The 17,297-nt window shown below is 37.2% G+C and overlaps 1 protein-coding gene across 1 annotated transcript; it reads right to left on the reverse strand.

The window, feature by feature from the left end:
- Nucleotides 1-88: 88 nt before the first annotated feature.
- LOC108674559 (kappa-type opioid receptor) lies at nt 89-16,647 on the reverse strand. Its single transcript, XM_018162523.2, has 7 exons — nt 15,991-16,647; nt 15,546-15,703; nt 13,407-13,615; nt 6,979-7,148; nt 6,429-6,626; nt 4,048-4,187; nt 89-3,849 (listed from the first exon to the last, which is right to left on the reverse strand). Exons 1-7 carry the CDS (start codon nt 16,249-16,251, stop codon nt 3,093-3,095), a joined length of 1,893 nt encoding a protein of 630 aa, XP_018018012.1. The 5' UTR covers nt 16,252-16,647; the 3' UTR covers nt 89-3,092.
- Between the last annotated feature and the right edge of the window lie 650 nt (nt 16,648-17,297).

Genomic DNA, 17,297 nt, shown 5'->3' on the forward strand with positions numbered 1-17,297 from the left:
AGCTACAAAGTGCTTGTGGAAAACCTTCCTGGAATATTGGTACAAAATTTTTTCAATGTCATAACAAATTGTATTAATAAACTGCAATGCATCAATAATTTCTCATTTGAAATGATATTTGAACTTACAACAAAACAAATTCGCGACATTCCAGAGACCCTAGCCATGTGAAAGTGAAAATTTGAATTCAATTTAAGTATTTTCTTTGCAAGAAGACCATATTAAGGATTTTTTGTAGTGATATCTCAGTGTTGAAACATGCATACTTGGTGAGATGAGAGCACAGACAAGCTACGCGGCATGAGACTGGGACTAGCAGATGAGCTGGGCTCGTGCCCATCTGCTCGGCGAGTCTCAAATGCTTTCACGAACACGAATTTTCCTTAACAAAAAAGCACGCATTGTTTCACAGCATTCTAAGCTCTACCTGCCACTCGATATCCTGTAGGAATATTGGTAAAAATTTTAGTATTTACCGTTGATAACTTTAAGGATGTGTTTTTGGAGGAGTCGTCACTTCGAAACGGATAAGACTAAAGTTCACCAAATCTCAGAATGTAAAATTTTTTTACATGTAGAGGAGAACAGTTTATAAAATTGATGCAATCATTTATTCTCGAGAACGCCTTGCGGATTTTCTTATAAAACTGTGATAGATTACCTGATCTAAATGCCTTATGTGAGGATCTTAATTTTTTTGCTGTTGAAAGAACTGAGCTCACCAAACATTCAAATATGTTATTAATGAAAGTACACGGAATTTTTTCTATGAAATTTCAAAAATTACGCAATTAATAATAATAATAATAATAAATAATTGTGTCAAATTAGCAAGACTTTTTGAAGTTTGCCAGAAGTATAATATATGGCGGAATACAAATTCCGTTCAATGGTTTCTTCGTTTAAAGCTTGCATACTTTTTCTAGTTTTTCTAATCGCTCATCCGACTGCATTCAATGAGTCAGCAATCAACAAATTCGGAGGAAGATTGATTGTCGGACATGAATGGAAATGTTCACTTTTTTTTAATATATTGATCAATTAATGTTGACCTCAGTCAAAGTGACTCCTTTTCAAGTTTTTTTAAGCTTCGATCAAAATATATCGTTTTATTTGACTTTGCCTCTTAAAACTAAATCGTACAATGATTCCAGTTACTTTTTTTCGGGTAGTGGGAAAATATTTTTCTCATAAATTCTAATCAGGTTTCCAAGCGAAAGTAAACTTTTCATGTATATGAAAGCTATTTTGAATCTAAATTATGTCTCTAGTTTAAACATGGCATGGCTCCAAAAATGAATAGTAGTACATTCAATCAAAATTCAGAATGCTAATCTAAAGGGCTGAACATTTGTGCCTAGTGAAGACGCTTAATGAACCATGAGTTGACGACAATTAAACACTTGCATAAAGGGTCAAATAAACTTCGCATATTCACGGTGAACAAACGGTGGTCACTAGTTCCAAGGGAGGGACGGCTATAATTTTTGCTAACGCTTAAAATTAATGAAGATTTTTTATCCCATGTAGAACCATTATTAATAGTTACAAATCATCAGTTTGTCATCACTTTAACTGGACAATTTGTTTTTCCATTCACCAGTATTGAAAATTTGCTTGCGTTTCCATTGTGCAATGAAATAATTTCGTTAACCTTTTCGATGACTCGCAAAACCTTGCCCACATCCAATTTCTTTCAACCGCGTTGTGTAAATGTAAATCGATACAATTTAACTACTCGTATTGATGAAATATGATTGCTGTCAATGACATGAATCTTAATTGAACATAGATCGTCTTTTTAATTTTTGAATTTGAAATAAGATCATTACAAAAAATAGGCATGTTCTGTGAAAACTATTTGATGTTAATATACATGTCAATGTAGACACATTTGAGACAAGCTACAGACAGAACTATGAGTTTGGTTTGATGTTGAACTCCGACTAATTGGCCAGTCTTTGCAGCTCTGCAGTTAGCGCAGTTAACTTCACACTCGTAAGACTCAAGCATTCACTGTGCACTCATGCTCTCGAGCGTCTCATTAGTTTCTGAATTTTCCGTCCATGGATCCTTGAATAACATTGAATAGCAACGGCTAGAGAACGTTCACTTAAGCACTGGTAGAACTTATTTTAAACACAAAAACATTCACAAATATCGTCACACAAATCACATTGATTTATTAGTCGCCGTGCGGTTTCAACACAAAGTACGACTACAAAAATATGCTTATAAAAGGTTAAACCATGCACAGCTTCAGCAAATAGATAGCATTAATGTAGAGAGTCAGTAATACTTTTTGGAAGTTGTTGTTCTAACTATATTAGGTTAGTAAAACATGGTCAACATTTTAACAACGGAAAATGATCGACGATCAGGAAATGTTAGCATGGTTAAGACTTTATATAAAGTAAATGTCCGTCAGGATCCAAAACTTTTAGTACGTTTGAGCGTAAAACATCAGACTTTACGTACGAATCTCTGACGAAAAATTCACTAAGTGTCAAATGATAACAACTTAGTGAGCAATGAACGCACGTGAGCAATTTACTGTCAAGCAACAGTTTGTGCACTTCCGCAATGTTCACTTTGCCATTTGTCTGAGCTAACAAAGAGGATCACAAACTGGAGCACAATAATGGCGTCTTCAACCTAACTAAATCATAACCGGCTTGGCAAGCTTGCACTCGCTCGTGGCTTGAGCAAAAGGAAACACTGATGCTAATTGCGATCAACATTAGCTGCAAACTTGGGAATAGAATGTAATGTATGAAAACTAGATTACATATGTACAGGATATTAATATTTTTTTATTCAAGATAAATATTCGTTCCCAACTGACAAACAACGTTGGGAACTTATTTCAGGTGATATACTTTAGTTTAGTTTGTGCATGATAAATTACGAGTACGTGCCATAAAATCCCGTCATTACAAATCTCGAAAATTGAAATATGAAAACACAATTAGGGAGCAATCAGGTACATGAGGACACGTCCAGTCGTTTTATGATGGTTTCGAAGCACTCACTTTTACAGAGCATAGATTTTTTCTTATTTAACCATTTAAACTATGACTTCATCACTTACACTATGAAGGAATTTCATCTATTTTTTTAGGCTCACACAAGAGAGAAGTCTTCAGCAATTGTCGTGTGGACTCGCTCGAATTAATTTCCCTGCTATCCTGTTCAATTTTTTTATTTTCTTGATCTTTTTCTGATTTTAAGAGAGAAAACTCTGAATTTTGTTCGATGGACTCAGATGATTTGTGAGCATTGAGCTTCTTCGGGCCTCGAGGCGGAACTGCAGGTGGAACTTTCTGCTTCACTCCACGCCCGATATGCGGCATCGAACCCGAGGCAGGTTTCTCGCCGTGAAGTTCCTCAAGATCATTAGAACTATTGATGGCTTCCTGAGTACAAAGTGTGCCGTTGCTGCGCTGCGTGGTGCCATTGTTATTGTTCATGTTTGGTGTCGCGTCATTTTCAGGGACCGGCGTTAGCGGGACGTCGTAAAGTTTCAGTTGCCGCATACGATCATCGTCGACTCTGGGAGGTGGCGTGTAGTGCGTTGGTCCGCAATAAACCATTTCACTTAAATTACTCACGTCCGTGTCGTTTTGGTTGGATTCATGAAATATTGTGCTCTTTAGTTCAGTGAGTTCGTTGATGCAAGCGGTTGTGGATTGCTTTCTTTTACGTTCTCTAGAGTTGCGCTTAAGCGACATGAGTTTGATCAGTTTCGTAGACGTTGGTCCGTTCTCATCAACGACGCCGAGATCGCAATGGTCTGATCCTCTGCTGCAGCAGCGAGGATTGAAGTATATCACTTTCCTGAACGCTTTTCTGGAATCAAAGCAGCACAAATAAATATCAGAAACTTAGAATATTTCGGAACTCTAACACTATTTTTATAAGTTAAATATTCATTATTAAGATTATGTCTAATCCATGACTAATAACAGAGTTAATGACGAGTTTGTTTTCAGAATGATAGAATTTCACTCGATACAAAAAATCCCTGCGCCCTTGCCTGCCACTCACCTAAAAGGATCAGATAGGAATGCGTAGAGAATAGGATTCAAGCAAGAGTTGATGTAAGCCAGAACTTGAGCCCCAACTTGGAACACGATCCCAACGGCGTTCATTTCGTACACCCCCAAAGACTTCAGTAGCAGCACAATCTGAAGGCGGGATTGTAAAGTATACACTTACCAAACAGAAAATAAGAAAAGTTATAATAATACAGTATAAATGAAGAAAATTATAGGAAAATTTTATACGCAACCTTGTCTGTATGCAAGAATCTTTGTATTAACAGATGCATCAAGGCCGGGTCAGTGATTACAATACCCTATATTTTTGATTAATTTTGTGCCATTAGCTTTTGCTGTCAAAATAGAGGTTGACGTGATGATCCTTTTATGTATGAAGTTGATTACGAGTTTCTTTTTGATTAATGCCTATATAGCTATCACTCGTACTTGTAGAGCTATTCCCCTTGCTTGTAAAGCTATTTCACGTGCTTTTAAAGCTATTCCTCGTGCTTGTAGAGCTATTCCCCTTGCTTGTAAAGCTATTCCTCGTGCTTGTAAAGCTATTCCTCTAGCTTGTAAAGCTATTCCTCGTGCTTGTAAAGCTATTCCTCGAGCTTGTAAAGCTATTCCTCGAGCTTGTAGAGCTATTCCTCGTGCTTGTAAAGCTATTCCTCGTGCTAGTAAAGCTATTCCTCGTGCTTGTAAAGCTATTCCTCGTGCTTATAGAGCTATTCCTCTTGCTAGTAAAGCTATTCCTCTTGCTAGTAAAGCTATTCCTCGTGTTTGTTAAGCTATTCCTCGAGCTTGTAAAGCTATTCCTTGAGCTTGCAAAGCTGTTCCTCGTGCTTGTAAAGCTATTCCTCGTGCTTGTAGAGCTATTCTTCGTGCTTGTATAGCTATTCCTCGTGCTTGTAAAGCTATTTCTCTTGCTAGTAAAGCTATGGTAAATAAGAATGAGGATTTGTTTCTTCTTCCACAAATGAAATTAACTGATCTCACGTATAAGATTTTCACAAAATATTGCGCGCTCTAAACAGAAGTCAGAACAATAAGAAAAGAATATTCGGTCACATTTTTTCCTTGGTTTGCTGAAGCGATCGAGGAAATTCAAACAAATAATCTAACACATTCACCAACGACAACCTAAATTGATTTTACCCGAAGGTTTCTATGAGACACTATTCATGTCCTTAGAGGCGACATGCATACAATACATCTATTGATATTTTAAAACTTTTTGTACGCACAAATATATAAAATATACCCGTATAAGCTTCTAAAAGATGCATCTATTTACGTCGCAATTAAGTGATATCAGATCGACAACTGTTTGAAGTTACATTCTTATGTATGAAAATAGAATTGATGAGGATCTTCAATTAACTCCCCCATCCAATATAGGTTTCAGCTCAAAGAACCTGTCACAGACATCACAGAACAATCGTAATTTTAGATTAATGGTTTCATTTAATAAGTCTTTGAGGCAGAAAATAAAACATCTAAAATCGTACCGCTGAACATCGAAACGTGCATGGGATTTAAAAATCTCATATATAATTCAAAGTTAAATATATTTTTCAAATTTCAAATACATGATTTGATGCGTAGTTTAACCAACCAATTTTAATTCGGAAGAATTTGTAATGTACCTGCATAGGAAATTATTTATCTACATTTTATCGGGAGGGATCTTTCTTGAACTCGGAATAATGCGGCGTACAGTTTTGTATAGCATACTTCGGCAGCCGCATGTAAAAGTTTTTTGTGTATATAGAAAAGGCTGCGGAACGTGCCAGTCAAGGAGATAAATGACTAGCAGATGAGATCCTGCGGGAACGATTGCTCAATAAATTGTTCCCTCACTGAATTTCCGGACTGAAGAAGAGGAGGTGTAAACAATGGAGCTCATATTTGTATGAGTGAGAATAACCAATAGAAATAAAGGGAACAACTACTGAATTTTAAACCTGAATAATTTAAATTGAGTGCTGCAACTCATAACACAGCCAGACGTCTTGAAGTCACATTTATAGTTCTGGTGCTTGCTAAGCTTTTGGTGTTGAAATATTAATGTTAAAAATAAATAATGTCTAGGACGGTTATTGAAAGCAAAAACGAGTATGACTGAGCTCTAGTCCACCAAATTTAGCTTTTCTTAATTTCGATAGTTTACTTATAGAAGTAAAGTTAGTTTACATGAGTAATAAATCAGATACAACATAATATTGATAAAATATAGCGGTAATATAATACGAAGGATTCCCCGGATTTTTCAATATAAGTAGATAATTATTCCTTTTATGTTAGGCAGACTGAAGGGTTAATTAACGATGTATTAAATTTAGAAACAGAATGAAGAAGAAATTACAGCGGGTGAAGGGGTATTACCTGTATCGGCATCCAGCAAACAACGAACGTCACCACCACGATGATGACCATTTGAGTGACGCGTTTTTTGTTCCGTAGACTTTCAGCGCTCGCTGGTCCCCCCGGCCTGTCTCTCTTCCAGAGACGGTGTAAAATTTTCACGTACAGAAACACCATCACAATTACGGGGATGAAGTACATCGTGCAGATGAAGCCGATCTGCATGATGGGAAAGATTTCCCGAGTAATGGGACAATTATTTACAGTTGATATGCACGTCTGAAGTGAAGCCTATTTGTCAAGAGATAAATGAAAATAATTCTGATGGAATTAAATTGAAAAGAGTATTTATGAGCTGATTAATCCAATCATCTTTCCCAAATAACAGACTTCACAAATCATTTTATTCATCGAAAAACAGGAAAACAATAATTATCCACATTCATCAGGACAATTTTTTGTAAATACTGTCACGTGATGAAAATACTTTATTATATTCATTCAAGTCCATGATTAAACCTGAACATATTAATTAAGAATGATTTATGAAATAACGGAAGTAAATGTTCACCCTGAAGGCGGCGTCACTGTACTCAGGCGTGAGGAAGGTACAGTACGCGTACTGCTGGTCCTTCCACTCGCTCGTCTTGATGCCGTGCGCGATGTAGATGGGCACGCAGCTCGTCAGGATCACCGTCCACGTGAACACGATCGCGTACACAGCGTTCTTCTCCGTCCGTACTGCCGTGTGCAACGATACAATCATGTATAGTACGATTAGTTGGACAGTATTATCAATATCATTACATCCGTACACGTGAACACGATCGCGTACACGGCATTCTTCTCCGTCCGTACTGCCGTGGGCAACGATACAATAATGTATAGCATGATTAGTTGGACAGTATTATCAATATCATTACATCAGTCCACGTGAACACGATCGCGTACACGGCATTCTTCTCCGTCCGTACTGCCGTGGTCAACTATCCATGAATATATAATATTATTAGTTGGACAGTTTTTATCGATATTAAAACATCTGTACACGTGAATACAATCGCGTACACGACATTCTTCTCCGTCCACAATGCAGTGTGCAGTGATACAATAATGTATAACATGGATCGAAGGACAGTATATATAGCTATAAATCAATCATTTGATGTCCTCATTTTGACCAACTAAATGAAAACCAGCGTTCAATTCAGTTCAGATGGGCTGATTGCTGAGTCGACCTCAGCAAATTTTACTATTAGTGTCCGCATCGTGCAAAACTCCCACGGTAAATTAACTGGAACTTTACAGAGTTCTACTGGAATTTATATTCCGTTTTGTGCGCACAGAAATTTGAAATTAAATTCTGTATTATTTAAAATTTCAAACAATTAGATATTTTCATTCATCTAGCTCAAACAAATCAACTAAAAATAACAGTAAGTTCAGTGCTCTGGGGATAAAGCGTTAAACCAACCACTCCGGAAGTGCATTATAAATGAGACCATGCAAGCTATATGCACACCTATAGGCACCCGTTCAACAATGAACTTTCTACGATCCATTCGAGATTTTTATGACATATAATTCCGCAATAATTGATAATCATAACAAAATGCACTTCCTTTTGTATAGGAAACGCTTAGAAACAGATTCACAGATTCATGTCTATACGTAAATTTATTCAGTACATTAATTGTAAGTGATTGCTACATTATCATCATTAATAATAGTTCCAGGGGCTTAAGTCAGATCATCAATTAAAGAATATCGATTATTCCGAGCCTAAAAACATGTAATCGTTTAATTATTAATTCGTATTTTAGAATGGAGGGCCACTCAATAATTGCTTCAAGTTTTAAGTTCGTTTCAGAAGCAATCAAGGATACCCCGCATTCCTTTGAGGGATCAAAGGCCAGCAAATCTAGAGAATTATCTTGGAAATAATTAGCATGCTAATGGGCATTCACCGACCTGAAATTTGTAAATTAATGTCCCTAAAATTGCAGGATTATAAAGTATTATTGTTATTCATTTCGTTTTGTTATTTTGGGTCATGTTACGTTCGAGTTCAATAAGTCAAACGAAAAAATATCAAATATGTGTGCGGATATTATTTCTTCTGAGTATAACTGAAAGCAAGTGACTTGAACTTTAGCAAAATAAAGTACATTTAGTAAGCAGTTAACAGCTTCCATTAATACGTATTCGCAATCATGTCCTTAACAACAAGTATGCAATTGAAAATAATTTTTGAAGCGCTGTCAAACGCATATATTTAGTTATCGACATTTGACTCGTCTTCGCTGATTTCAAGGAAAAAATATGAATAAGAATACGGAAAGTTAACTGATAATAAATAATGTATTCCTGAAAAAAAATCGTAGCAATGGCAAGCGGATATATCCGTTCTCATTTTGTTGCAGAGAAACGGGTTTAGAAACCAGAGTGATTTCACTCGATTTGCATTATGCCAAAAAATGTTCATATTATTAATTTTTATTGGCAGCGGCTCGAGACCTTACCAGTCAACTCAGATAAAATAGGCCTTTTGTTCTAATAGCAAATTCTCTTCTAAAATTGGTAGTAACAATCTTCGCTAATCTGTTCCAGGGCAATATCTAAATTGTTACAATAACGTATTCGCTGGCAATTATGATCGAAAGGCTCTTTAGTTTGAATTCGAATAAAATACTTGGATCGGTGCATCTTAATCGCCTAATATGAAACACAAGTTAACAATATTGACCTTAAATGATTTTTCGTTCCAAGCCAATTCATGATTGGCATCATGTATAATATATCACGTAACTACATACTTTGATCATTCATGATAAATTTTCGTTTGCCATCTCTCAATTCCCTGCAAACTGAGATCATTTGTAAACCAGCCCGCTTTGCCACCAGCGATCTCAATGTCGGATTCAGCAAAAAGTGACTTCGACGAACAACATTTGAACGGCATCGAGTTTCTAAGTCGACTTCCTACGTCGAGTTTCTAAGTCGAGTTCTTACGTCGAATTCCTACGTCGAGCTCTTGTGTCGGAGTTTCTAAGTCGAGTTCTTACGTTGACTTCCTACGTCGAGCTCTTATGCCGAGTTTCTAAGTGGAGTTCTTACGTCAAGTTCATACGTCGAGTTGCTCTAGAGCTTTTCAACGTCTGCATGCCAGCTCAATAAGTTCAGGATATTGAGCGTGAATTTAAATAAATTTGTAGTCTTTATTTTCCTTGTTTTATATGTAAGATAAAGCAGCAGTTAACAATCATCAATTAATTGAACTAGTGAGAAGCAGACACGCGGTGGCACAAAACTGTCAGTTCAAATTGATGATAGATGTTGACCTGAATGCAAGCGCTGTGGCAGGTTTGTGGGCCATAAAATCATCATAATTACTGGTGAATAACTTGGATGAATCAATAAAGTTGATGGCCCTGGAATTCATCATATATACTACCTTGTAATAAAGTTTAATTTCTTGAATTAGTCGCAGTTAATAGTAACGAAAATTCTTTACTATTGTAATTTTATGATTAAAAATATTATTTATTATTTTTATTATTATTATTTTTATTAGTATTATGCAATATTTGGCAATATTATTAGTAGTATTGAAAGTTATTGTTGAGATACGGTGGCAAAACCTGAATTTTTCAATTTTCTTACATTTCGACCCTCTTCTTTTCCAAACATTTGATCCCTGTAGCTACTATACAGATATGTGCCAATGCTCTGCAACTTGCTTGATATAACCATTATTCTTTCAAGTCGCTATCCTAAACAATTAGACTTTAAAGAGGAAGCTTTTAAGAATTAAAAAAAAACTAGCAGTAGAAATGAAGGAATGTTGTTCGTGGCCACCGAGTCCGAGAACTGTTGAGAACCAAGCGATGTATCTTCAAGAAACACAACAAGACGCGGAAGGCGCAGTGAATATGTCGGAGCAGTGAGGCGCAGGCACCTGACAGGCGCAGTGAATATGTCGGGGCAGTGAGGCGCAGGCACTTGACAGGCGCAGTGAATATGTCGGAGCAGTGAGGCGCAGGCACCTGACAGGCGCAGTGAATATGTCGGGGCAGTGAGGCGCAGGCACCTGGCAGGCGCAGTGAATATGTCGGGGCAGTGAGGCGCAGGCCACCGTGAGGCCCTGCAATGTCATTAGCTAGGCACAAAATACCTACGCGCATGAATCATCTTATAATAATTGTCTTGCGTTTCGTGAATATAAAAAATAGTAAGCTGACTTGCAGATTTAAATGTATTTAATGAATGAAAATTTCTCTAACCGAGGTAAGGTTCTCATTAATCGAACAGTTGAATCTAACAGGTGTGGTCATAAATTTCCCGGGCTCGAAATTACAGCAAGTGTGTTCCGGGTTGAATAATTTCACGTTTTAAATCTCACATCATGACATTAATGACCGACATGGGTAAAAGAGTTCATGCTCATTTTGGGAATTTGATTTTAAACCATGTCAGGTTTCGATAACTAATGCTTCATAAATAACAGCTTTACGTTTAGTTACATGTGAATATACATAATGTATGTTTGATCATTAAAGTTCGATCAAAAACCATAATACACTACACACAGAGTAGAATACTATTAAAATTAAGCAAAATATATCCACAGAGTGAATAATGTGACTGAATGATCTTAGAATCTGAATGATTATTAGAAGACGTGCAAAAATCAAAATTATCGTCATAACACTCAAGAAAATCGTTGCATTGCTCGGTGAAGAGGAATTTTATGCCTAGGGACACAAGTTAAACAATGTTGCCTGCTAAAGGCTTTTTTTTTCGTCGATACATGGATGTACAGTTGAATGCACATAGTTCTGTCAAAGTATAATAATATTATACACATTTACATTGAATATAAATGTATGGCATTTACGTTTGAGTTAAATTTGGCTGAATAGCTCTCAGTCAAATACTTATAAGACCCTTAGCACGTGGAAGCTGATGGTGCAGACCAAGTGTGATAGTGCAATGTCTCGGCTGCTGGAATGGATGCTTAAGATGAAGACGTACAGCGAAGACGGATTATCTGACACCAATAATATTGTCATGAGCTTCCATTACATGTCGGCAGAGACGCTGAAGCTAAAAGATAGAGACCAACGACCTGCAACTTACTCGATGAAAATCTCATGCTTTCAAGTCGTTATCTTATATAATTTCATTTCACGGGAGATGTAGAAAAATGTTAGTGAATTAAAGTATGAGAAAGACGGACAATAACTTTAAAGCTTGGAATATAATGCTAAAAATGAAACTCGTGTTTAATTTGTAGGATTGATTGCGTTATTTTATCTGTGGCGAATCAGATTTTCTTAGCATTTATTTGAAAACTAATTTTATGCATTCAAACAATGAGGCAAGACATTCGTGAAGGGCTAATGAGACTTAATTCTATGTGTTAATTGACACTGTCTGAAACACTTCAAATGCACACGCTACTAGGTAGCCGAAAACAGTTAATTTTCCATGGTGTCCTGTTTTTCGAAAGATGACGACTTTTAATGCATAACTTAAATGTTACAATCCTAAAATTAACCTTCACAATCAAAGCCATAAAAAGCATCACCGAATAATTACCTAGACACCGTATCCTGTCTACCAGCATCAACTGCAAGTAATTACGATACGATTCCTTCAAGCTAAGAACGCATGTAGGTAATAGACATGGCGAGTTTTAATGACTCCGCGTGCTTGTCAAGATAAGGTGAGTTTGTAAAGCAGATCAGCCTTGCAAGGCAGGCACAATTATTCTATGTCACCCCATGCAGGTGTGCAGGATGACCAGTAAATAATCGTTTCTCCTATCTATTAATGATCCAGAAGGCAAATAACAAAATTAATAATAAAAACATTCTCATATTTTCAATAAAACTTGTATGAAAAAGGGCTTCTGCCTAACTTTATCAAAACCGATTTAGAAGCAAAAAATTTTGAATTAAAATCTCATGAGAATTTGGTTACGTATTGAGAAATTCATGAGTTAGTCGTACAATAAATAACAAAAACCAAGCGATCGAAGGTCAAGAAGTCGAAAAGACAAACACGGAGGTGAGTTTCCGGATAATCATTGCAAGCTTGTTTTTGTCACGTCCTAAGTTGCAACCCTAGAGTCGTTACAATTAATCTTTGCGGCCGTTAAATCGATACTTGAAACGATTACGATAGCAAAACAAGACCGGTTTTGGCTGCAAACATGTCGGGCGGAAAGTTATTAGAGATACGTTCGCGATCGTTCGCCCTCTCTTGCGTTATCTATAAATATTTATTGGGCTAAGCATCCACGTTTCACTCGCACGTTAACGCGCAATTTGAAAAAAAAATTGCGAGAGTAAGAGAAGATGTTATCGCTTAACTTCACTTGTTCAGTCAATGAAGATTTGTTCAGTCAATGAAATTTCCCGTCAACAACAAGAGTAGCCTCGAGGTCGAGGATATGTATATTGTCAATGAAATAGGTGTTGTCGAGAATTTCTTATGGAGGCCCTGTGCTTCTAAATGAGGTAGCTTAACACACGTTTAATAAATTATTACGATATTGGCCTAATATTTGGTTTGAATAATTTTTGAATCCCGTTTCCGTTATCAAGTCGATTTTACTTCTATCGAAATGAGTTTTAAAAACAATGTATGCTAAATAAGGAAAGACTCACTCTATCTTATCCCCTTTATCTCCAGATTTGAATTTTTTTTATTTGTGGAAAATGTTTCGCTGGGATCAATTTAGAGTGAAGTGAATTTTTTTTAATCCAGATACCGCTTTGCGATGCCCATTGATTAGGCCTCTGATCAGAAATTTCATTCTCTGGTACACGGTTGGCATTAATTGCTCCTACGCCCTCACATAGCCCTTATATATTTCCAGCGCCAGGCTTCAAACATAACCACAAGCAAACTTAAGAACATATATAATTCACGATTCATTTTCTACACCATCATTTAACGACTGCTCATTATGTGGCGGGTAAATGAACCGACCTGACAGCGCGTGTATTGGATAGACGACAGCGAAGTATCGGTCGATTGAGAGCAGCAGCAGTGTGAAGGCTGACGCGTAGGCGCTCACGTAGTTCAGATACTGAACCATCTTGCAGCAGATGTCCCCGAACGGCCACGACGGCAGAATGTAGTCCGTGGCCGTGAACGGCACGCAGAACACGATGAAGAGTAGGTCCGCTACGGCCAGGCTGAGGGACAAGGAGTGGTATTATTGACTGCAGGACACGATGAAGAGTAGGTCCGCTACGGCCAGGCTGCGGGACGAGGTGTGGTATTATTGACTGCAGGACATGATGAAGAGTAGGTCCGCTACGGCCAGGCTGCGGGACAAGGTGTGGTATTATTGACTGCAGGACACGATTAAGAGAAGGTCAGCTACGGCCAGGCTGCGGGACAAGGTGTGGTATTATTGACTGCAGAACACGATGAAGAGAAGTTCTGCTGTGAAAATTCAATATGAATTGATCATGCAATGTCATGTGCTACTGAAGGAGTAAATGTATCTTAAACCCACACGAGATAAACTTTATTCTTAATAAACCATCAAAAATGTACAACCCCATGAAATGACAGGCCTGATGTTATTGAACATCCTGATGAAAACTGGAAAGATTATTCAAAGTGTTCTGATGTTTTAATCCACATGCAGTAATTTAATTGAAAAATAAAGAAGAACGTGGCAATTGCGGCAACACAGAGATCAAGTACTGATGTATGTTCTACGGTTGAAAATTTAAGAATATAAGAATTCTTCTTAGAAGTTCTGTTACAAATGTTAAAAATTTTATTACAAATGTTGTTACAAATGTTGCAAATGTTGTTACAAATGTTGCAAATGTTATTACAAATGTCACGAATTCGGGAAACTATAAGTTAATAATGAATATGAATCGCACGGATGAAGTTTACGTAGGAGTTAGTTCACATTAACTTGTTCTTAACAAGAACTGCGCTAGAAGGCGTTCGATGCTGCACGACTTCCTGCGCGTTCGAAACGTGTTATTAATATGCAAGATATCGGTAGCAAAATATCAATGTGTCTTCTAAGTTAAAATTCTAAAATTTTTATTACATTCTTAAGACAAATTTTCTCTTTAGCCGTGAACATTCAAGTGCAAATTTGAAAAAAAAACGATTCACTATTATACTTATGTCGTTACGAACTCACGGTTCGTGAATTGATCAAAACTGAAAATGGTCAATGAGATGTTGCTAAAATCATTATTCCGCTGGAATTTTTTATCAACCGTAATCGAATTTGAAGCTGGATCACCTGTATGAAGAATTCAACTGTCAGTCTATGGTTATCGAGCATAGTATATTAAATTGATGGCCTAGATCTAATCTATGAAAATCGTAAAATAAAGCTCGGCACCCCTTAATTACTTGGGCATATCTAACGAATAAAGTTTTTGATTAATTATTGAATATCTGGACCGTGTCAGGTTCTCACTTAAACCTATATGGATATAAAAAAACGGAAAAATTAGTTAAATAACCCACTAAAATTTAAATGGATATGCACGTATTATATGTAAGTCACTCGACACAGCATAAATGATTTATTAAGCCTTTTCCATCCGGTCAGCTCTAGCGTGAGTCGATTTCGAAGTATCCTACGAAAATGGCCTGCCAATCAGACCTTTCATTTATATTTTATATTGCTCTCGACTCTTGACTTCATTCGCAATTATTTACGAACCATTTAATTACAGCTGAACTATAATCTACGAAATTTAGTGGGAGATCATCAGTGTTCCACACAAGATGTGCGTGGGTGGACGAGTCTTTCAATATGAACTTTTTGTCACATTAATACTCGACTGATTACGTGAACATCGACAACTTAACGCCCAAACACAAAAATGTTGTATCGAGTTTTCTTTTCATCAACGTTCCTCCGGATGCGTCGTGATTCTACATCACGCATGTGTCGTGTAAGAATGTGAATAAGGTTTATACATTTAAGGGTCATAACTCATAATAACATGCCTCTTTAACGGACGTAATTCATGAGACATGAACGTTTCACAATTTTGCTTTCAGTAGCTCAAGTAAATGCAGAAATGCGTTCAAACTGAAGGTTACTCCACGTTAAACTAATTACCCATAACTTACCTGAAGATAAGATAGTTTGTGGTGGACCGCATCTGACGGTTGGCAATGATGACGATGACGACGAGGGTGTTACCGAAGAGACCGACGAGGACGACCAGCCCGAAGATAATTGGCACGACGATGTTGATGATGAACGCGTAGCTGGGTTCCTCAGCGTCCTGGACGGTAGGTCGTGAATTTCACTCAACAGATATTATTGTCGAGGCTAAATGCGTATTGCAATAGTGACATATTATAATTTCAAATTTTCATTCTATCATACACAAGCAATATGCCTTGTAATAGCCATGGCACACGGGGCTATTTGCGCGAGAGCTACTCACACACACGCAAATAAATACACGCAAATATATACACGAATACACATACACATGAATACACAAACACGCGAATAAGTACACACCTATTCGCGCAAAAACACACACACACACACAGCGCTACTCACCTCGTCGCCGCCAGGATAAGAGTCGTTGCAGAAAGGCAAGGCTGGGAACTGGTCACACGCAGCGTATTTGTCGCTGTTGTTGAAAATTTCGGATCCATTAGGAAAGACAGCAAGAGAAAGATTGCCGAGTAAAATTTCAAAATTCGGTAGTCCTGTGGTGCCATTGGCTTTTGGACTCGAAGTAGCAGGAGTGGGCGGTTGCAAGGGACCAGAAGATGGTATTTGCCCATTGAAACTCGTGTCGGAGTACTGAGACAGCATCACAATGGTGTCCTCTTGTAAAGTTTCAAACGTCCAACAATTTTAGTTCGCATGAAAGATTTCAAACTTCTGTGTAAGCCATCGCGTGTGATGTCTTCTCCGTCCAAGTCTCGCTGCTTTTAATGCAGTTCCATAAAATCGACTAAATAAATGAAGACATTTATTGTTGTCGCTTTTGATAGTATTCACTATAATGATAATTAGGATCTTGATCTTGATGATTAGAATCCATGATAATTAGCATCTATCTGACTAACTACGAGTATATACATATATTAAACTAAGAGCCATGACATGAGAAGTCCACTTTAACACTAATATTTGTGTTTTGCATCACTCATGTCTTAATGAGACGAAATAATTTTAACACTGTGATCTGTTCTGTGCGGCTTCCAGCTGTGATCTATTCTGGCACTTACCACTGCACACAAAAAATATAATTTGCATCATACGTAAGCAAACACACATTTAGAACCTGTTATCTCAATTGCGATGGAATAATATCATTTGATAGAAATAAGTTCGCAAAGAGTTAAATACCAATTTCTTGCAGAAGCTGAACACGAGCCCATAGCTATAGTCCGGGCGGCAGGTTTCTTAGAGTAGAGTCAGCGATGCGCAGTCTAATATCCCTCTGATCGAGTTCCTCAGGGCGGCGCAAATAAATAGAAACTGCCTCAGGCAGGCGCTCGTTAATTTATCCGATTTACGGGAATTTTTTCGCTTCAGGCCATTCGATTCCGCACAGGAATTGATTATGGATGCAACCAATTATGGCCACTGCCATTAGACGAAAAGTTTCATCGTTAAGGATTTACTGAACATAGTTTACAGCATAAAATTTCCAATAACAAATTATAAAACAACTTATTCAATAACTGAAAAATAATAAAACGCAAAAATATGAAGATATCATATGGTTCATCAACTATCAAACATATCACGTAAATAAAATTTTACTTGTCATTTCATGCGGCGAAACTGTTAATAGAAATTCTTTCATATACGTAGATGGGAATACATGGATTTACGAATTTGAATATCCT

Source organism: Hyalella azteca, unplaced genomic scaffold (genome assembly GCF_000764305.2).
Source record: "Hyalella azteca isolate HAZT.00-mixed unplaced genomic scaffold, Hazt_2.0.2 contig11104, whole genome shotgun sequence".
Taxonomy (NCBI): domain Eukaryota; kingdom Metazoa; phylum Arthropoda; class Malacostraca; order Amphipoda; family Hyalellidae; genus Hyalella; species Hyalella azteca.